The sequence below is a fragment of the Hippichthys cyanospilos genome, chromosome 5 (genome assembly GCF_059441005.1).
Source record: "Hippichthys cyanospilos isolate Australia breed blue-spotted pipefish chromosome 5, RoL_Hcya_1.0, whole genome shotgun sequence".
Lineage (NCBI taxonomy): Eukaryota > Metazoa > Chordata > Actinopteri > Syngnathiformes > Syngnathidae > Hippichthys > Hippichthys cyanospilos.
In genome coordinates this window covers 5573351-5595309 of record NC_142373.1, presented here as the reverse complement: position 1 = coordinate 5595309, position 21959 = coordinate 5573351, and the positions used below count along the sequence as shown (strand labels likewise).

General features: G+C 38.7%; 2 protein-coding genes across 4 annotated transcripts in view; one reads left to right on the top strand and one right to left on the bottom strand.

The window, feature by feature from the left end:
• Positions 1-2916: 2916 nt before the first annotated feature.
• LOC148423240 (uncharacterized) lies at positions 2917-6580 on the bottom strand. Its single transcript, XM_088414760.1, has 3 exons — positions 5878-6580; positions 5410-5567; positions 2917-5335 (listed from the first exon to the last, which is right to left on the bottom strand). Exons 1-3 carry the CDS (start codon positions 6053-6055, stop codon positions 4652-4654), a joined length of 1020 nt encoding a protein of 339 aa, XP_088270886.1. The 5' UTR covers positions 6056-6580; the 3' UTR covers positions 2917-4651.
• The window catches only part of LOC148423239 (actin-related protein 3), a 23660-nt gene continuing 6562 nt past the window's right edge, over positions 4862-21959 (top strand). Inside the window, exons 1-10 of one of the 3 annotated variants that reach the window (XM_088414757.1) lie at positions 4862-4954; positions 9157-9212; positions 9474-9598; positions 13305-13415; positions 14815-14910; positions 15016-15123; positions 16499-16642; positions 17484-17657; positions 18751-18843; positions 18981-19106. In XM_088414757.1, the coding sequence (XP_088270883.1) occupies positions 4926-4954; positions 9157-9212; positions 9474-9598; positions 13305-13415; positions 14815-14910; positions 15016-15123; positions 16499-16642; positions 17484-17657; positions 18751-18843; positions 18981-19106 (1062 nt within the window). In that variant the 5' untranslated portion in view covers positions 4862-4925. Of the gene's footprint in view, positions 4955-6357; positions 6557-6604; positions 6672-9156; positions 9213-9473; positions 9599-13304; positions 13416-14814; positions 14911-15015; positions 15124-16498; positions 16643-17483; positions 17658-18750; positions 18844-18980; positions 19107-21959 lie in introns of those variants that run through there. The other 2 variants (XM_088414758.1, XM_088414759.1) reach the window with 2 other exon arrangements.

Here is a 21959-nt window from a genome sequence, read left to right as displayed (position 1 = left end):
TAACTGTACAGTGAATATGGTACTAAATTTTGATATGGGTGTAAATTACTGATGATTTTAACTATGAATTCGCCACGCGTTGCCAGTCAATGTGTACGTACAATTGACCTCGCTTTACTTCATTAACAAAAGCATCTGCTTATGCATGACACGGTAACGCTAATATGCTATTGCTCTTACAATGTCACAGTCACTGTTTCAGTCACGGTGTCAGTCACGGAGATGCCGATATGCTATTGGTCGAACGCCTTCATCTAGCTTGATGGCACAGCTGGTCGGGACGGAAGGAAGGTGAGAAAATAAGTCAAAAACGGAAGGAATGTTGTTAAGACTTTGCAAACTTTATCTGTTAGACACGGCTTCTAAAATTGCTAATGGCGGTAAAGGAAGAAGTAAGAGGATGATGACAATAGAAACCAAGCAGGAGATAATAAAAAAAAAAATACGAAGGAGGCACACGCATGGCTCGTGAGTATGGCCGTAACCGCTCGGCAATCTTCTAAGGGCAAGACTTTCCTTGCCGGGGGACAGACCTCGATCGACAACAAAATTGAGAGGCTTCTTCTATTATGGATTAAAGAGAAGGAAATCGCCGGTGATATGTTCTAGTTTTGAGAAAAGTTCCCGTTTAAGAAAATAAATCAATAAATTCTGCGGGTTGGTCTCTGCTCCCCTCCGCCTCCACCCAGCTCAAGTCACGTCGCCCCAAAGGTAAATGTCATTTTTCCTTTGTATATTTAAGTTATTTAATTTAACTGTACAGTAGGTTATGTTACTCATTTTTAATATGTGTATAAAGTCGTGATGTTTTTACCTAAGGTTTTTGCACGCGTTGCACGCATTCATGAATTAACATAGGTTTGGATTGCTCGTCATACGAGCAGTTCGAGTTACGAGCGTAGCTGCTGAACGGATTAAGTTCGTAACACGGGGGCCCACTGTATGTGTAAATATTGATCAATAATCATTAAAAAAAAATCCTTAAAATTAGGCAAAGGGATTAACTGGAAAACCAGTCAATGTAGCATAATGGGAGCGATTTCACTGATGTGTGTGGTGATTTTGGAGTCTCTAACCCAACCAACAGCAGAGCTATTGATCAATATATGTGTATATATTGATCAATATTCATTAAAAAAATCCTTAAAATTTGGCAAAGGGATTTATTGGAAAACCAGAGAATGTAGGCTAAGGGTAGGGATGCCACTGATGTGTGTGTTTATTTTGGAGTCCCTAACCCAACCAACAGCAGAGCGATTGATCAATAAACATAAAAAAAATCCTTAAAATTAGGCAGAGGGACTTATTTGAAAACCAGGGAATGTAGCATGAAGGGAGGAATGTCACTGATGTGTTTGGGGATTTTGGAGTCTCTAACTCAACCAACGGCAGAGCTATTAATCAATATATGGGTAATTATTGATCAATAATCATAAACAAAATCCTTAAAATTAGGCAGAGGGATGTATTTGAAAACCAGAGGATGTAGCATAAGGAGAGGGAAGTCATTGATGTGTGTGGTGATTTTGGGGTCCCTAACCCAACCAAACTCAGAGCTATTGATCAATATATTGGTAAATATTGATCAGTAATCATTAAAAAAAAAATCCTTAAAATTAGGCAGAGGGATTTATTTGAAAACCAAAGAATGTAGCATAAGGGGAGGGGTGTCACTGTTGTGTGTGGTGATTTTGGAGTACCTAACTCAATCAACAGCAGAGCTATTGATCAGTATATTAGTAAATTATGGTCAATATGCATTTTTAAAAAATCCTTAAAATAAGGCAAAGGAATTTATTAGAAAACCAGCAGTTGTAGCATAATTGGGAGTACTTCATTGATAGTTGTAGTGATTTAGGAGTGTTTACCCCAACTCAAAAAGGGGAGACAGTGATTCATTTTGAGGATATAAATGATTAACAAGCATTTAAAATAAATCCCCAAAATATATCAAAATAATTTATTTAAAAAACGAGTGTTGTAGTGTGATCATGAAAATGTCATGAACGTGCCCAGTGATTTTGGACTCCTTATATTAAACAATATTGGAGCTATAGATGAATACGTATTCAGTTTATTAATGATTTTTAAGAACAAACCTTGTCCAAAATTAAACAAATGCTTTTTTTTTTATCCAAAAGCACTGTCCCAATATGATTATGTTAATGTCTTTGATGTGTTCGTTGATTTCATATTTACAAATTGTGTCGTTATTGGGTTTTTTTTCCCTCCTCGTGTAGTAACTTGCGCACTCGCCCAGCCTCTGCTGCTCATAGAGATCAATTGCGTCTTTTCACTGAAAGAAACGGTTTAAATATTTTACAAATGTCTTTTTTGACATTGTAGCTGGTAGTCCGTGTTATGAACGAGGCATAAAGGCGACTTTGGTGTTTCGACGACGTTTTGTCAGAGAGGTATTGATGGTAAATGGACTTTCACTTATATAGCCCTTTTCTACCTCAGGTACTCAAAGCACTTTACACGAACTAGTCATTTACCTACTGATGACGCAGCATCAGGAGCAACTGGGGGTTCAGTGTCTTGCTCAAGGACACTTAGACATGGTCTTGATGGTCGGGGGATCGAACCCACGGCCTTTCGGCTGGGAGACGACCACTCTACCACTAAGCCATGCCGCCCCATTGATCGCGAAAGTCCGAATCTGCCAATATCTTGCCAACTTTACTTAAGTGGTAAATGACTAGTTAGTGTAAAACGCTTTGAGTACCAAAGGTAGAAATGAGCTATATGAGTCCGTTTACGAGTTGTGAAAAAGAAAAAAAAAATCACACACTTTGACCACTTGTTCTTCTATTAGCATATATTCCGATAGCCTGTCAGAGAAATCTCAGAAAAGAAGACTAGGACAAGCCTAGCTGCTTAAACAGCAAAAAGAGTAACTCAGACCAGCCAAGATTGACTTTTCTATGCCGGCATAGGGAAAAAAGCTTGGGCAAATGTAACTCGTGGGTCTTCCAACGCTAGTTTTCCACTGCCCAGCCGTTCCCCCCTGGCTTTTATTGAATAGAAGCATAGCAGATTACAAGACACAACAAAAGAGCCAGCCGGGCGCCACCGGCAGCTGGGCCAAGGTCCCGGCTCACACTTTCGTGCGTCAACAGTTCTATCTAAGGACAGGGTCAAGATGAACTAGGATTGCATAAATGGGTAACAATGAACTAAGCTCATAATGATAACAACCTAATATATGATTCCCTTCACATAGCCATTCAGTCTTAAAAGAAGCACGTTTCGTTTTTACTTTGGCTTGGTAAGTGGATGTGTTGCTCGTTCGTTTCGCGAAGCATTTGCGTCTCTTAATTCCGCACTGTTGTTAGCTAGCTAACCTGCACGGGATGTATATGCAGGCAACGTTTCTGTCAATGCCTTTGATTGGATGAATAGTCTGAGTGAAACTTATCGTATCGTATCGAAACTTATCAGCTGGACACTTGTCACTTGCCATCACAATGCAAAATGGTACAGAAAACAACATCATTGTTCTAATTAATCAGATAAGATATTTGATCTCATTTAATATGTTTATATTGAATTTTGTTTAATGCACAGCATACATGTTTTTGTGCGCTGAGAACGTGCGAACAGTGTGCAATAGCGCACACGAGCAGAGGGAACAGATTCGCATCCCATGTTGAATTACAATACGAACCGTGACTCTGTTATGACCAATAATAAACTAGAAAAATGTCCTTTCTATTGGTGTGCAGATCCTGAGTGGGCTGGTGCCTATATGGCCAGGGTTGCTGGCTTGCTTTTGCTAATCCCAGCTGTCTTTGGGTAGCTAAATTGGTTGCCAGCCAATCGCAGGGCACAACCAATCACACCTAAGGACCACTTCCAGCACACTTGTCATGCATGCTTTTGGAATGTGGGAGGATGCCGGAGCGCCTGGAGAACACCCACATGGGCTCAGGGAGAACATGTAAACTTCTCAAGAGAAGGCCTGAGCCAGCTGGAATTGAACTCAGGACGCTGAACTGTGAGGCAGTAGTGCTAACCACTCACCCACAGAGCCGCTGGAGAACTGGTTTAGAAAATCAACTTATGTTTAATAAAATTTTGAAAGAATCAGCAAGCCATCTCATCATTAAGGCTTTTTTTTTACTCATGAGTACAACATCTGAGATAGGGCAGTTTACAAAAGGTTTGATATAAGTGTACAAGAGGAATCTATGACAATCATCATAGGAATCATTGTGTTAATAGATATTGATACAAATATTTCCACAAATGGAAGTGGTAACAACCTCGTTACTTAGAATAGCAAGCGGATTATTTATGAAAGGGAACATTTTATTAACCACAGAAATATATTCTTTAATGAAGGGATACTTTCAGATTGCTGTCATCGAATGATATGAATGTTCTTTGGCTTCTGATGTTGGATTTTTTGACAGCTGGTTTTTATATGTTTCATAAATATATTTGTCTATGGCAAATCGGTAACCTTGTTTGCTCCTGCACTGGCGTGCCATCAACCAATATAAAAGAAGCCATCTCCAATCAAGCTAACTTCTGAAAACAGTTCAATTTTCTTCAACACGTCACTGGAGCTTTTGATCTGTATTATGCACAATCATCATAAAGTGAATTGATGAATAACAGTGATTCAAGCATGCTGTTGAGAAAGTCACAGAACAGTAAGTGTCTCATCCTCCGTTTTAACCACATGTGGGTCTATTTCTAATTTGATCTCCGAAGACTGACTCATAGCCTGAGGGATAATTCCAGTCATCTCCTCCAGTGCTTGATCTGCTTGGTTCCTGCAAAACCTTCTCATGTACTTTATAGGTCCCCTTCTCTTTCTCTTAAAAACCCTCTGCACGCACAGTGGAGGCCTGGAAGAGCTCGGTAGCTGTGCATTTTCTCCTGGGTGCGTAACAGGCACTGGATTACATCTATGCATGTCCTCCTCCACTGCTTTGAACACCAGGTCAGTGATATCTCGTCGAAGTCGGATAAGCACCATGTTGTCCTTTATCTGACACATGTCTGCCAGCATGACGTTGACAAATTGGTTTAATACATCACGGTTTGTTAAATTTGCTCTTAATTGATCCACCGCATCAGGTGAGCTTTTGTCATCATGAGGTTCAAAACCCAAGGACATAGTCTCCGCCATATGAGGTTGTGCATTTGCACAGTAGGAAGAAGTGTTTGAGATGGATGCCTCAGATGCAAATTCCTCACTTGGATCTTGCTCAGTCTCATCATCCAGTGGGCTCCCAAATGTACTCGTACCTGTCTCATGATCATTCATCTCCTCAGTCTCGGTCTCTCTCTCATCGCCCTCATGATCATCAGACTTGTCTTCCTATAACAAAGTTGTTTGGAAGATCACAGTAGTATTAATTTAAATGACAAAAGGATGCATTAGTTTTGACTTACCGGATAGGAATCGCCACGTCTTCGAACAATGTAAGGTCTCAGAAAGTCCAGTTTCTCTCTCAGCATCCTTTGTTGAAAAGTATTGACCCTCTCTGGGTGCCATAACACCCTTCCATACTGAGTCCGCAGAGACCTTGATCTTCTCACAACATCACTTACTGGAGCGAGTAAGTGCAAAGACACAGTGAAGTCAAAATGTGGTTAATGACACAGAGTAATTTTTATGATATAGAGGTAAACAAGACAAGCTTTCCATTATACAGTGCTGTTTGTTATAGGGCAATTTCACGAATGTACGATTTCATAACACTGTAGTTCTAAACGTAATCTTATTCCCATGCAGTATGTTCTAACAGTTCCCAAAAATGCCTTGGACCTACAAAACAAACACTAATTGGATATTTTGTCTATACGTTAATTAGGACAAAACTAACATTAAATTATTTTAAACCGTGTAACCACTCATACCAGATTTCCCGATCAACAAGGCGCACTCAGACCACAGCTTTGTCTTCATGTCCCTATCGTAGAAAGACTCCAACGAGGAATTAAATAAACATTCGTGCCTTTTCCAGAAATCTATTAGTATGTTATCCCTTTTAGCGCCCCAGTGTGGCCCCCGTATCTGGCCACGAAAATGTGCCATGTCTTGTCGATATTTATGAAACTGGAACGCTTGAATGCTGGCTTGTCCACAGACTGACGATGTTTCACTTCTTCTTTCGTTTGGTTTCACGATGGGAAGGGAAATGCTGCCACGAGCTGGTATGTAATGAGTACAGCAAAGTATGTTATAATAGAAAGAAAACAGTAACCAAATATGTTATTTAAAAATTAAAATAATACACTTTTTTAAATTCCACAATTCCCCCTAAAGTGGCGCTTTCGTTTCGTAGTGATTGAGAGCGTCACGGTGATGCCTTGCGTCTACCTCCGCCATCTTGCCAACAGAATCCGAGTACGGAAGTGGAAAGTGGAAACGCCACTGTATGGGTTGGGCTCGGGGTTTGCTAACTCTGTACAGTTCGCCGGTCGGATCCTTCTGCTGACATAGCCTGTAGACATCATCTAACCTTTTCTACACACCAGAAACTCGAGGAAAGATGGCTGGACGGCTCCCGGCTTGTGTCGTGGACTGCGGTACAGGGTAAATCTGGTGCTGAAGAGGGCCCGGGTGTTAGTTACCTAGTGCAAAGGAACTACGCCGTCAACGGGGCGTGTCTTATTGTGCTTTTGGTTAGCCGACAAGCTAAAAGCTGAGGGTAAAGGTTTTGAAATGTAATATTAATTTAATATTTTAGTCTGCTCAGTGGGCTCTCGTGTGTACAATACATGCTTGGTTGCACACGCGAGTCTGGCGATTCACGACAGTTTATTCCTGCTCGACTAGATTTCACTCACGCCTAACAGGAAATTGTTATGTCACACCCGTTTCGTTCTTTATGTATTTTACACGTCTTCTTTTGTTATGTTTTTTCAATTGGACGCAAACTCTTTGATCCAATAGAATACAAAACATAGCTGTTCTTCCTTCCCTAAAATACTGGCCGTGCCTAACTGCCTTGCTGACATCCGAGCATGCGCAGTGCTGGAGTTGCGCTAGTGGACACTTCCTCATGTAGGAACATTGTTACTGTGCACTGTTTAGACCATAAATGGTTATTCATTGCGTCGTGTTTTTTTTTTTTTTTGTAACGTTTGTCTGAAGACTACTGGGATAGGCACAGCGAACTATCGAGAATTAGCTGCGATAGCAAATGGATGGATTGCTCAAAGTTTCGGCCTATGAAATATGGATAGCGTTTTCCACACGATACCAAAAAAAAGACCCGTTTGCGTCATTTTACATGTCGCTCCGTACATTGTTGGATAGTTCATGTCAGATTAAGAATTTGTCACATTATTAATATTCTGGACTAGTGACCGATTTTGCAGGGTATGCAATCTTAGATTTGGATCGTTTTCATCGAGAGGCTTGAAGTAAGGCACTCATCAAAATGCAAAAATAAATAAATAAAATAAAAGAAACACCTGCCTCCAACGCAGACCGCAGAAGTTAAGATTAATACTTGTTTTTGATCTTTGTACAGATTTTTTATGCAACAATGTTTGCTATATAAATAAAGTTGAGTTAGTTTTTTGTGTTTAAAAATACAGTTCAGAGTTCCGATTTCAATCCCAGCTCGCTCTGGCCTTTCTGTGCGGAGTTTGCATGTTCTCCCTGAGCCCGCGTGGGGCTCTCCGGGTTTTCCTCCCACATTACAAAAACATGCATGATGCAGATTTAAGGTGTATTGATCACTCAAAATAGCCCTTAGGTGTGGTTGTAAGCGTGAATCATCGTTTGTCCCTGTGTGCCCTGCAATTGGCTGGCAACCAGTTCAGGGTATCCCCGGCCGACTGCCTGTACGCCGAGATCACCAGTAAGCCAAAGACCCTAGAGAGGATAAGCGGCTATCGAAAATGATTGGATGGATGTTTAAAAATACCCTTTGAAAAATATTTTGCGGGATTGTCAAATCAAACGCCTCATTTTCAAGCTCCTGCAGAGCTTGCTGATAAGCTAATAATTTTAATCAGGTGTGTTTAAAACAGAAGCATCGGAAACATGCAGGATGACATCCCACAAGGACTGGAGTTTGAGACCTATGCCTGGCTTAAATGAACATGAGTTGTCAAATATAATAATTTATTAACAGTAGTTTATCGCAGGACTTCAACCAATTTAGGTTGGTTTTTAGTTCATCAGTTCTATACAATAAATACCCCCTTTTAGACTTGTGTAGTTCAAGCCTGTTGAGGCAGGTTGAGGTGGGCAAGCTGAGACTGTTCAGTGGTATGAAGGTCTGAAGTATGTGTGTTGCTGCATATTTTATGACCCTGTCTTTTTGTTTTTGACAAAAAATATCTGTTATAGTGATATTACTGTACTGTTCCTAATAGCCGAATGAAAATGATTCCCAGATTGCTGTTTTAAAATGACACCCATACATCTTGAATCATAATCAAGTAGAGATATTTCGATTACCTTTGCCAGTTTTAAAATTAGTTTTGTTAACGTTAGAAATTGTGATCCTTAATGGAAATAATTAAGAGAGATAAGGGGAAACCACCCTGCACACCTACATTGTTAGAGTATCCATTGCTTTCTTATTAGTGACTCTAGACATTGTTAATAAATAACAGCTTATTACTGAAGGCAGCCAGACAGTATTTGTGCATTTTTATATTGGTTTATTAATGGGTGATGGATGAAATGTGAGAAGAGTTTTGCTACCTCTGTTACTGATAGAATTCTAAAATGGAATCATATTTATATTTCATGGTGGAAATGATCATGACCAGGATATAGCCTACAGTAGAATTCCCCCAGTCATTTGGCAGCGGCCTTCTTTGATAACTTTCTCGGCTCACAACAGGATTTGTGGGCCTTTCTAAAGATCGGAGTACAGTACATCTAGGTTGCATGTGCCTTGTAACACATTAGACCAAGAGTTACTTAAAAACAACTGATAGGCAAAATAAAATCTTTGCATGTGCCCACTGATTATTAAATTATTATATTATTATTAAATTCGTAGGTAGGCATTTAAATATGTAAACAAATCATCTGAATCATAAATAAAAACGGTATTGTAAACTTCTTGTTGCCAGCCTGACCACTTTCGATATTTCACTTAAATAAAGGTACATTTTCTTACTAGGTTTGCTTTTCATCTTGGGGTTTGAATTCTTTTTCTCTTGCAGTTACACAAAACTGGGGTATGCAGGGAACACAGAGCCACAGTTCATCGTTCCATCATGTGAGTTTTGCACCATAGATTCAGAGCACATCAGCACAGCATGCCACATTGCCTATTATGTACCATTTAGAAAAGAGTGTTTTTGTACATAAAGAATCCACAAATTTAGAATTGTTTACCATTTTATGTATCTGTCTAGACGGTTGTATATATGTGCATTTTCAATTCGTATCGTATACAGACAATTTTAATAGTCATTGTTACAACTTCACAACTAAGAGACTTCTGTATCTAATTCAATGTGATTTTTTTATTTGTCAGGTATTGCCATTAAAGAGTCAGCTAAAGTTGGAGACCAAGCTCAGCGGAGAATGATGAAAGGGGTAGATGACTTGGATTTCTACATTGGAGATGAAGCTGTAGACAAGCCCACATATTCCACAAAGGTACTTGACTATGACTTTTTTTTTCCCGCTCATAACCCCTTAGTTTTTCTGTTTTGATGTTGTGTGTAGTGCAAAGAATAAATTAAATCATTAAGTAAAGAAAAAACCCAGTGTACCATTTTGTACCCATTACAAAGGGTGTAGTTTTTTTTTATATCTTCAAACAAATATAGTGTTACTTGTGAAATTCATTGTAATGTAAATAAATACAACAGAGGCCGTAGAGGTTAAATAATAGTCACTTTTCAAAGTAATCTAACAATAATTATGTTTTCTGAAAATAGGAGTGTTTCTTGGATTTTTTTCAACAGCGAGGGCAGTATTGGACTTAGTCGCCTCAATTTGCATACCGTAATTTCTAGGAATGGGACAATTTCTAGGAATTGTGAGACAAGATCTTGTAAGATTAGAATGCCACAAGATTTTTATGTTTACATTGAAATGTTAGTTTATGTTTACATGTGCACACTAGATAGATACTTTTCTTTGTCTGCCCTGTAAAAAGAAAAAGAAAGAGAATTGGAAAATTTATTAGGCATCATTTGACAGTGTTTTACAAATTTTGCAAATTCTTGTCTCGTTCTCATGGAATCCATCTCGTAAGACATCTTGTCCCATCCCTACAGTTGTTTCATATCACATAGAGATTGACAGTAATTCAAGATAGAATATTTGCAAGGTAGTTTACTGTAACAAAAACTGTCTGTAGTAAGTAACAGCTGGCAAAAAACATTAAAAATTATTTTATTTAAATGTAAGGTACATAATTTTATATAAATGTAAAATATACATTAGGAAAAGAAAAAAAAAGGTTTGTTTTCTGTGCATGTTATTTTGTTCAATGCAGTAGGGCCAGCTCATTGGGTGATGAGGTCCTCCAATGCAGTATTTCCCAACTGGGGTACATGAGCAGTTTGCCGGGGAAATGTACAAATTCGTTAAAGCTTGGGATGACTAGAGACAATATCAATATAAATCAAACTGCTAACCAGGGCTCTGAATACTGTTCTTGTTCAGTATTCTAACAACTGTTTCAAGGGGACTAATTTAACAGTGTTCAACATTTTTGTAGTAAATGTACAGTTATTTATATCAAATTCATTTATATCGTTTAATCATTTTATTGATATCATATTTATATCAAAGGCAGATTCATTCTTTATTTGAATTAATTGACATATCAACCACTAGAATGGAAGACAGTTATTTGATTAAGTTGTAATTATAAGTGACTAGATGGATCATACATTGTAATTAAGTGAAATATCAAAATAGCATATAAAGTAGCATAGCATATAAAGTAAGCATATAAATGACTAAATGGCTCATGCATTTTACTTAAGTAAAATATCGAAGTAATTTCACACCCATCATTCTTGATAAATCTCAGTTTTTATAGAATAGGAAGTCCACATAGTTTAGATACATACAGTATTTGCACTTATCGACGTTTAATGCTTTTATGGACTTTTTTGTCTGGGTTTGAAACATTTGTCCTCATATGAACGCATCACATTAGCATGAAGCGCTAACGCTAAAAACTGTATCGATGACAGCATAATTGACGAGTAAATTCTCAGCTTTATTTATCAGTGATTAACGACGATATGTTTTAATGATGTGTGTTGATGGTAATCTGTGTTGTCATGGTTGTTTTAACGCAATACACAATCGACGTTACAATTTTTTTTTTTTATTCGCTTAAGTATGCTGGAGTTACCGCAGTGCTCTACCTTGTCTCATTCTCTCCCTTCATTTTCTTTCTGTGTTGTTTATATAATGTCACTACCCCTCTGTGAAGTAAAAAAAAAAAAAAAAAGTGACTCATCTCTAACTTCGAGGAAGCAGCTTGTTTTGTGATCTCTTCAGTCACCCCTAAACTGCTCCAGGACTTTGCCTGCTGGCGAAGTCCCCTCAAAAAAGAAAAAAGCTAATTACTGGCGAATACTTTTATCGGTTACTCTTTAGAACCACGGTAATTGGCCCATGTGTCATGTCTGGGCATCGTGAGTGGAGGTGTGAAAGGAAAGAGGAACCAAAAATGCAGGACTGAGAGGCATGAGGCTGAAATAATGCTCGTTTAATATCAAACAGAGGCTGGGAGAGAAACCAAAAATACAAAGTACAACCAAAACGCTAAAAACAAACTCAAATTTACTGGGGACCACAAGGAACAGGAGGCAACACGGGAAGGATGAATGACTGAGCAGTAGTGATGGGTTGAGCAACGCCGATGTGTGTGCTGAGCTCAGAGAACAACCCCCACGTCGGTGCACATATTGATTCAAAACAATCACGTGACCAATACATGAACTCATTGAACTTCTTCGACACAGCAAAAACGTGCCAAACTCTGTTTATAAGGAAGTGCGTCTGTCAACGTGACACAACCGCTGAAACGAGCCCAATCACACTGTTGCTTCACTGTCTTGTGAGTGCGTTATCACTCCCTACATTCCCGTAATTCACACGTGGCAGATATTTTTTCCATAATTCCATATTTTCCAAACCAATTCAACATTCATTCCCAGTGGAGAACACACCCATTCGTTGTCAATTAGAATTTTATCTATGTCATCCCCAGTGGGAGACACACCCATTCGTTGTCAATTGGAATTTAATCTGTGTTTCATCAACAGGCTGTTTGGTACGGTGGTTAATGTTCCGGGCCAATGTGAGAAGGGTCCGCGGTTCGACTCCTAACAGCGTTCGCACTCTCATCACTTCTCAGATGAACAATTGTTTTTCTATTTTAATACTTCCCAATTTCATATTATTCTACATATTCACATATTTTTCTTATTCCAAATAATTATCCTTTTCCCACAAATCCTCACTTTTTATTCCAAAAAGTCCCATTAAATTACATTGGGCAAATTGGCATTTAACTATAAATATTTACCTAAAAACAGTATATTAAAGTTGACATAAGCTCATTCATTATATTTAGTAATTTATAAGTATCTGTCATAATTCCTAATTCATTAGGTCTAGTGACGGCCCTGGTATGCACTAGGTCAGTTCAGTTTGCCAAGTGGGTTGCCTGCAGGGATTTTTAACCTCCAGCAGGTGTCAGTATTTTATGACACAATAGCGACACAGTATCAACAAAGTGTGTCAGTGTGCCAACACGCTCCATAACGCTTCATCAACCCATCACTAGCACTGAGCAGGGTGATGGCAAGACAGTGGGGGAAAGATGTACAATGACCCGACAATTAGCTGAACAATCCTATGGCTTATATAGACAAGACACTGATGACAACAACGAGGAACAGCTGGAGGAGAATGCCAAGCAGGGGAAGCTGATTGGCTGACACACGGGGCGGGAACACACGGACAACAGGTGGATGGGATCAAGCTAATAAAAAGGGCAGACGCGAGGAAGACAAGAATTGAAAGGCAAAATAAAACCCAAAAACCCACAACTAAACTCTCCACAGGAAAAAAAAAACACACACACAGAACATGACATCATGCCCATTTACGACAAATACTGTAAAGATTACTGTAAGATTGATGACCATTAAATACTGTAAGATTGGTCCATCAATTGATGCCAGCGATATATAGTAACAGGCAACAATTAAATTTTCTTCCACTATAGGTGCTTAATTAACCAAGTTTGGGAAATATTGTTTTTAGTGGGTTTTTTTTTTTCCTCTTGTTTTCATTTTTTTATCTTTCTGTTATTGGATGTTACCAGTGGCCAATACGTCACGGGATTGTAGAAGACTGGGACCTAATGGAGCGCTTCATGGAGCAAGTCATCTTTAAGTACCTGAGGGCTGAACCTGAAGACCACTATTTCCTCTTGGTGAGAACACTTCTCTACTATTGACTGACGTAATGTCTTGGACCATGGAAAACATGACTGTCAACTAATGCCCAGGTCAGTCCACATGAATGTAGCCCGATTTTTAACCCGACAGACATGTTACTGACAAAAATGTACAGTATAGTGTCCTAGCTGATATTGAGTTGTCTATCCAAATATCCAACAGCGCTGCCAAAGAAGATTAAATCAATAAATTCCAAACAAATACATGAAAATCTGTAGAAGGGGACAGAGATTAAATAAAGTCTGCTCTCCTGGTTGCAATGAATATGATCCACTTCTTCCAAATTTGATAAAGCTTAAATTTTTGGAGTCTAATTTGGTACGTACGTTTTTCCATTTTGAAAATTTTTAGGACTATTCCAATCCATTCGTTCAAGGTAGGTTGTTTTGGGCTGAGCCATCTCCTTGTAATTGTTTTTGTCCTGGCCACCAGGAGTAGTTGCAACAACTTCTTGTCTCTGCCCCCTTCCAGGAAGGGAACATGTCCCAAATATAAAGTCTCAAAACATAAGGGTATGTGCACATCAAATACAGTATTTAAGGAGGTCTGGATAGTCGACCAGAAGTCCTTCAATTTCGGGCAAGCCCAGAAAACATGTGACATGTGTGATACCCACGGGTTTCCCAACCTCCCCAATCTGTCCATCAATCCGTATCTGCTATTGTGGCTTTAATGGGAAATTGCTTTGACGCATTCACCTCGATTATTTTCCAAATGGCTACATATATCGGAGAGGCATTATTGGGCTGCTCTAAAATAGTTCCTCAGGCAAGGGAGACTTAAACCTCTAGCCTCCTTTGGAAGTTGAAGTGTGGTAAGCCTTATTTTTGGCTTTCGGCCATGCCAAAGGAACCTTGAAATCAGTTTGTCCCATCGTCTAAATTGTTGGTCATCCACTTCCACTGGTAAGTCTCAAATAGGTATAGCAGTCATGGAAGAACGTTCATCTTTAGAACCCATCCATTTTTTAAACGTTTCTTTGTTTAATCAGTGCTGTTGTCCGACTGTGCGTAGAGGGCTCTTTCTTCGCAAGCATCCTCTGCTCTCTCTGTTCCACACTGACCCAAGTGATGATCTGGAAAGCATGAAAATGTGGGTGTAGTTTGCATAGCTTGCCCACATAAGCATAATCTCCAACATCATCAGTTACAACAGTGACCTGATTTCCCATTAGAAGGGGTGACTAGTTTATTTTGTTTGAGGATGACAGAGCGATTGCATTGTTGTTTGTTGTTGTTTTTGTGAAGGGGTAAGTAGAGTGTTGACTCATCTCATCTCAACTCGACTTTGACTCCTTTACAAAGATGACTGAGGGACTAAGCTCACAATATCCAATCTTACTTTGAATTGTTGTGTTTTTCTATAAAATTACAGACAGAGCCTCCTCTAAACACACCAGAAAATCGAGAATACACAGCTGAGATCATGTTTGAATCATTCAATGTACCAGGGCTGTATATTGCAGTGCAGGTCAGAAACCTATACTTAACTCTCTTCTTGTGTAGAAAAATACTGAGTGTTTACTTACACAGTTCGTGTTAATATTAATACCAATGTGTGTTACCTACTATACAGGCCGTCCTTGCTCTTGCAGCCTCTTGGACGTCCAGGCAAGTTGGTGAGAGGACATTGACAGGCACTGTCATTGACAGTGGTGACGGTGTAACCCATGTCATACCTGTGGTAAGTGAAATGGCCAACAAGCATACCCTTGTTATTGTCATCAAAAGGTGTATCTGACCCATGCACCCTAAATGCTTCACAAATAATTCTATCCACAGGCTTCATATTTCTCATTTCTTCTACATTTCTGTTTTAAGACATACGTATATGCTAACATCCAACTATCAATTTAATATCTACCAATTATCCTATTACAACGCCTGGAGGAGCTGGAGTCTGTCCCAGCTGACTCTAGGTAAGAGTTATTGCAGTGTTTTACTGCTGGCAATACTGCAAATGAAAACATCTATGAAAATTAACCAATGAAAGTCAGACATTGCTTTTCAATAGAATTATTTAAAAAAAATACTCAATTATCAGGCCTAGACAAAAATGATGACCTTCGGTTTGAAGGAAGCCTTTTCTAAATGACATGTTTCAGCTCCTTTGCAAAGGAAACAGCTGCCTCAGGGGATTAGAAAGAAAATTGTACACACGCATGTTAAAGGACTATCTCCATGTATCTCTTAATAAGCCTGAGAAATTTTAGATCCATGGGACTGTAGCCAACCTTCATGGATGTGGCTGGAGGAGGGAAATTGATGACAAACCAAAAAGATTCATGTTTCAGTTTAAATGGGATGTGTTTAATCAGAAAGAATTCATATATTTGTATATGGTTGAACAAAAATTGCTCACTGAAGTTAGTTAGTTTTGATTGTATTTACAACTTTATTTTCACTTAGCATAGTAAATGTTTGTTACTGTAACAATTTCTGCATTTTTTTTAACGTTGGAAAAAAAACGTCTATTTAGCAAAAAATATTTCAAAATGATATAATTTGTAAGTGTAACATCGATATCATGATATTTCTGCTCAAGGTTATCAAACCGTAAGAATCTGAAATCATCCCATGCCTATGGCTGGCATTCCTTATGTGGTGCATGCTTCATGATGAACTTCTCATAAAGTCACATTTGTGTCATTTTGAGTGAACCCATACTGTTAAGTATAGCATTAGATCACTCACTAGAGCAACACATTTACTCTGTCAAAGTTTTTCAATAGAATAAACTTGTTTTATGTTTACTTGTTCAGTACAGGAGTTCATTATATTAAGTAAGCAGTTTGCAGTCTTTCCACGCCTTGGAGGGATTAGGCAGTTCACTAAAATGTCCTTGTACAGAACATTTCAGTTGCAGGGGGACTAAATCAGCATGTCTATGATCTTAAATATGTGTGAAAATACTTGTGTTTAATGAAGCTGGGTTCTCCTTATTCAAATGAAATTGACTTTAGTAAATCAAATTCTCCTACTTTACATATTGCTACCTGAGGAAATATGATGGAAGTCCCTCCCTCCTCCTCCCTCCCTCATTTCTATTCTTCCTCTAGGCTGAAGGTTATGTTATTGGCAGCTGCATAAAGCACATTCCCATAGCAGGAAGAGACATTACCTACTTCACCCAGCAGCTTCTAAGAGAGAGGGAGGTGGGCATCCCACCAGAGCAGTCACTGGAGACAGCCAAAGCAGTCAAGGTTTGTCCTCATCTTCAATTTAATGTGTTTCCCAACAAACATTTTTTTCCAAACAAAACTGGACACTTGTACAGCCCCCCGCCCCCTTTTTTTAACTAACTGAAGTACATATGAAGTGAAAGAAAATCAATTTGAAGTCAATGTGGTATGTGGTGTACTTTATATTCATGGAAGCCATACCCCTTTGACATTTTACCAGCGCAACACGCCTGATCCACTTTTACTATGAGCTGCCTTAAAAAAGTTTTTGCTTGCTTATAAAATTTACTTTTACTCTTGCAAAAGTGTGAATTACTGATGATTTAATCTTGGTTAACCAATCCCTGCTTGCTTTATTTATTAAAAAAAAAAACTGAGTTAGTAAATAGTCAACAACGGCAAGCTACTTATTTGATTTCATTACATGTCCAAAAGCAACTTAATAAGGCCCAGCCATAAATATAATCAATAAACCCTATTTTTAATGAAGTTTGGACACTGGATAAATAAGAAATGAATGTAGAATAAAGTGGTGTTGCGATCAAACAGTCACAGATTTCACCAGCGAACAAGCTGATTTTCATGAATAAAGAGCCATGCTTTTCATTTCTAGACACAAACAATAATCACCTGCACTCGTACTTTGTGCAGCTGTGCAGAATCTTGCAAGGAGAACCTCTGACTTAAATAATTGAAACTTAAGAATAATGTAGTTGAAGAATAATTGAATGGTAGCCATTACTAAATAAACTTCATCCTACTGATGACAAGTTAGGATATTATTATTGGTCTTTTTGTTTTACTGTTTGATTGTAAGATTCATAAATGTTGACTTATATTAAATATTGACTTATAATTATAGGAACGGTACAGTTACGTCTGCCCAGATCTTGTCAAAGAGTTTAACAAGTATGACACCGATGGCACCAAGTGGATTAAGCAATACACCGGCATCAACGTCATCAACAAGAAAGAGTTCACAATTGATGTGGGATATGAACGCTTTCTGGGGCCTGAAATATTCTTTCATCCAGAGGTAAGTTTAAAAAAAACACAGAAAAAAACATCACAGTTTATTTGGCTGATCTTCGCATTGACCAAATAATTCGAAGCTGATGATGAGCAACACCTGAGTTATATTATCACATTTTGCTTGCAACATTTTCTCAACACGGGGTTGGTAAAGACTCACTCAACTAAAAACCTAAACTTTGTGGCGTGAATAACCTTTAAACGAAAACCTTTTGATTTCTGATTCCTCAAAGTATTTCCGTGAACAAGATCCATTCAACAGAGCTTCCGCTCAGGAATCAATTCATTTTCCAAAAAAATTGGACAGACTTTCAGAGTGCAAGTGCAGCGGCCCACGTCCGACTGATGCAGACTAATGTCAGGGATCAGAAATCCTGCTACAACCGGAGCCCAGTTGGTGGCGTGCACTTCCCTAAAAGCTCCGGATCTCAAAGCACATAATATACGTGGGGACACAGGAGCGCTTGGTCACACGGAAGCACTCGCTGGCGCCTGCCTTTGGTGAGCGTTCAGGCAAGCTCTCCTCGGAAAGAACATGGACCCACACCCTCTGATTGTTGTCAGTGCAGATGGTTCTTTCCGCCGAATACTTTTAGCAGGATTCCCATCACAAAACACTCACTGGAAGTGGGAAAATGCTTGCTCCGCCAGTGACTCGCAGCTTTGTTGATAGATCACACAACTCGAATAATGTAACAGAGCTGCAAATAAATAAATAAATAAATAAAAAGCTAATTACTCTAAAAACACTAAATTACACTAAAAACTCAAGAGTTCCTGGACTGCTTGGTGTGAAAGTGGCTTTTGTGTTGTATTAAAGTGATTCTGATTCTAAATGTAGGCCTGTGCTTCTGATAATGTTTGGGCCTCCAGAGAAGGTCTGGAGGAAGGCACACCACTGATGAATAAAATGTTTTTGTTCCAACTGTTGTGCATTCATTATGGCAGTAAACAACACTATTTGGCTAGCCGTGACTTCTGCTTGCCAGAAGCTGGGCTGTTTGTTTACAGAATAGGTGTGTAGCTCAATCTTGAGGGAGGCGCACTTCTCATCCTTTACCTAAAAGCTTGTCTTCTTTGTTTTATGACTAATCTAGTTTGCCAATCCAGACTTCACCCAACCTATATCCGAAGTTGTTGACGAAGTCATACAGAACTGCCCTATTGACGTCAGGCGTCCTCTCTATAAGGTGAGTTGACACATAGCACACAATTACATATCAATCATGTTGATTATGACTGTATCTGTACAACAAATCTTGCTGTGACTGATCCGTTTACTCGTTTTGGATTTGTAATTTGTTGAATCTAACTTTTCCTTGATCAGAACATTGTTCTGTCTGGAGGGTCCACGATGTTCAGAGACTTTGGTCGCCGCCTGCAGAGAGACTTAAAGAGGACGGTAGATGCCAGACTGAAGATTAGTGAAGAACTCAGTGGAGGCAAACTTAAAGTGAGTAACATGTACTTCATTCTACAGAGACAGAAAAATAACCCAAATATGTGGTAATTGAAAGGTACACTTTGTAAAACAATTCAAAATTTTGTGTGTGTGTGTGTGTGTGTGTGTGTGTGTGTGTGTGTGTGTGTGTGTGTGTGTGTGTGTGTGTGCACGCACGCACAAAACCAGGCTTTTGTCATGGAGATTATTTTTGAGTGATTGATGAATAAAAATTTTCGAAGTCAGACGCATGCACAAATGTGTGGAATATCAACACGGTTGTTCATTTCCTGCACAACATAGCGGTACAAGCGTTTCTTTATCTCTTGGCACATCATGTAATGCGAACATCAACCAATAATCCAAATGTAATTCATCATCGGTTACGGGGTATCTTTCTTGAATGAGTCTATTCATACTTTTATTTTAATCTTTTCCATGCCTGGGAATCTTAGACAGTGTCACAATTCAGTTTGATTCAGATTTTTGAGTCTCTGATTAGATTCAACACGATTTTTTTTTTTTTTTTTTAACATTTATTAAGGTTTAATTTAATTTGGAAAGATCATGCCTTTTTCAACTTAAACATGTTGGCAACTGCTACCCTTTGAAGATAGGCCCAATTTTTATAGCTTTTATAATAATGAATCCATCGTGCCACTTTAAAGACGCACTATGAAGTATTTAAGGTTGCCGTTTATTGGTGCTACGTGAATGCAGGATATGCACGACGGCGTCACAGAGAGACCATACTTTGGAAAATCCGCCAAGCAAGTGACTGAGCGTGTGCGAATACAAATTCACACAAATAAATCACCATTGTTTTCAGTGCATAATAGCAAGGAACCTAACAACTTGGGCAAATATTGCTACACTGGTCCCAGGCTGCTATGGACATAAAGAAACTGAAAACAAAATGCTTTCCAGTCAAGTAGAATGCAGGACAGCGATCCTGACACTCTAGAATTACCAGGCAACAACACAACTCTTGTGGCTGGCTATATGCGATTGAGGGAAGCTAAATACTTGTTGTATTGCGATGTCTTTGCCTTTTGTGTTTGGTGGGTGAACTCAAATGTGTAGAATAAGTAGTCATTCGAACTACCAAACTGATCATTATCCTCGTGCATGTCATGAAACCTGCTGCGTGGTGTGGACCTCCCCGCGCCGAGACCTACTTGAGTCGAGTAACTAGACTACCAGTGATTAAAAAAAAAATGAAAATAACATAAATAAAGCAAATGTGTACTGTATACGTTAAAGGTGTCAATTTATGGAACAGTTATGGAATAGAACTTAAAAGATGTACAGTAAATTTATTGCTGCGTTCAAGAAGAGTTTTAAACAATAGTATTAGGGAAATGCAAAAGATTAAGTATAAACTGAGTAAGATCTTATAAAAAAAATTGTCACCTGTGAAATATACAAAATAAATAATATATATTATTTGTAATAATATGAATACATAATGTATTAATTATATATAATATGATACAATAATACAACTAATATTAATATATAAAATACAGTGGTCCCCCGATTTACGACGTCCCTGCCCTATGTTTTTTTCACCTTACGATGAAGATCACACCGTTTTTTTTGTCCCCTCTTTAAGCCATTTTTTTCACCTTATGACTCCTTAAACATGGCGGTCAGTGTGCGTGCGTGACTGCAAGTCACTCCGCACTCATATGTCTATACACACGTCACTGATTACGTCACTACAATGCTGGTCTGCTATTGGTCGGCGTCACTCATTCCAAAGTGGCGGAACGTTAAAGCTTTGTTCTTCTGTGAGTGCTTTTAAAAACGTATTTATAGTGCTTAATTCAAACTAATTGGTTAGCCATGGGTCCCAAGATTGCTAGTGATGTAAAAGAGAGAAGTAAGAAGATGATTTATATGGTAACAAAGCTGGAAATAATCAAGAAATACAAAGAAGGCTAAGCTAGCCTAGCCTTCTTTGGTGGTACCAATTTTTAATATGTATGTACAGTTTTGATGTTTTAGGGTTCTAAACGCATTAGCTATTGAACATAAGTTTCTATCTCCCGCCATACTGTGAATTCGCCTTACGAGCCCAACCGCGAAACGGATTAATCTCGTAACACCAGCTTCATCCACCAGGCCGTGAGACTACTGAACCCTCCCCCCTTGCCACCCGTGAAACTGCTGAACTCTCTCTCTCTCTCCCCCCTCCTCCCTCCCACACTCAGCCCCAGCCAGAAGAAACACCTTGCTGGCAGACGAAGTTTAATTGAACCCCACCTAAAGTCAAACTTTGCTCATGCACTTGCAAAATTTGCACAGACTCGCTGCTGCCTTATTTATTTATAATTATACTTCTATTGCACTAGTGATTACACTTAGAATTATAACATCTACCTCAAATGCACACAGCTGGGACAACCACAATTAGAGTTGTCTTGCTTTGTCTCGTACTGTTGGATTGTCTTGTCATATGCCGCTACTTATGTCTTGTCTTTGGGGTACTCTTCCATACCTGTTTTTTTTTTGTATTTAGTTTTTAGTTTTAATTATTAGTTTAGCTCTAACATACTGCACATTACAATAGATAAGAATCTAGTTTTTAAGATTGTCTCGTCTTGCACACCTGCACCTGTTATTGTACATGTAAAACAAAGAGGATAGTGAGAAACACAATTTAGATTCCTTTGTGTGTTAAGCACGTGAAGAAATTGACAATAAACTTGACTTTGACACGGGGGCCCACTGTATATTATATATAAGTAGCACTTTCTATACTATTTTGATACCAATTTTTTAATACGTACAGTGGGCCCCTATGTTACAAACTTAATCTATTCAGCGGCTAGGTTCGTGACTCGAATTGTCCGTATAACG

Coding starts and splice junctions, on each gene's coding strand:
- LOC148423240 (XM_088414760.1), bottom strand. CDS start 6,055: ATGGCACATTTTCGTGGCCAGATACGGGGGCCACACTGGGGCGCTAAA. Junction 5,568..5,877: donor CTTGTTGATCGGGAAATCTG/GTATGAGTGGTT, acceptor TACTCGCTCCAG/TAAGTGATGTTGTGAGAAGA. Junction 5,336..5,409: donor GACGTGGCGATTCCTATCCG/GTAAGTCAAAAC, acceptor ACTTTGTTATAG/GAAGACAAGTCTGATGATCA.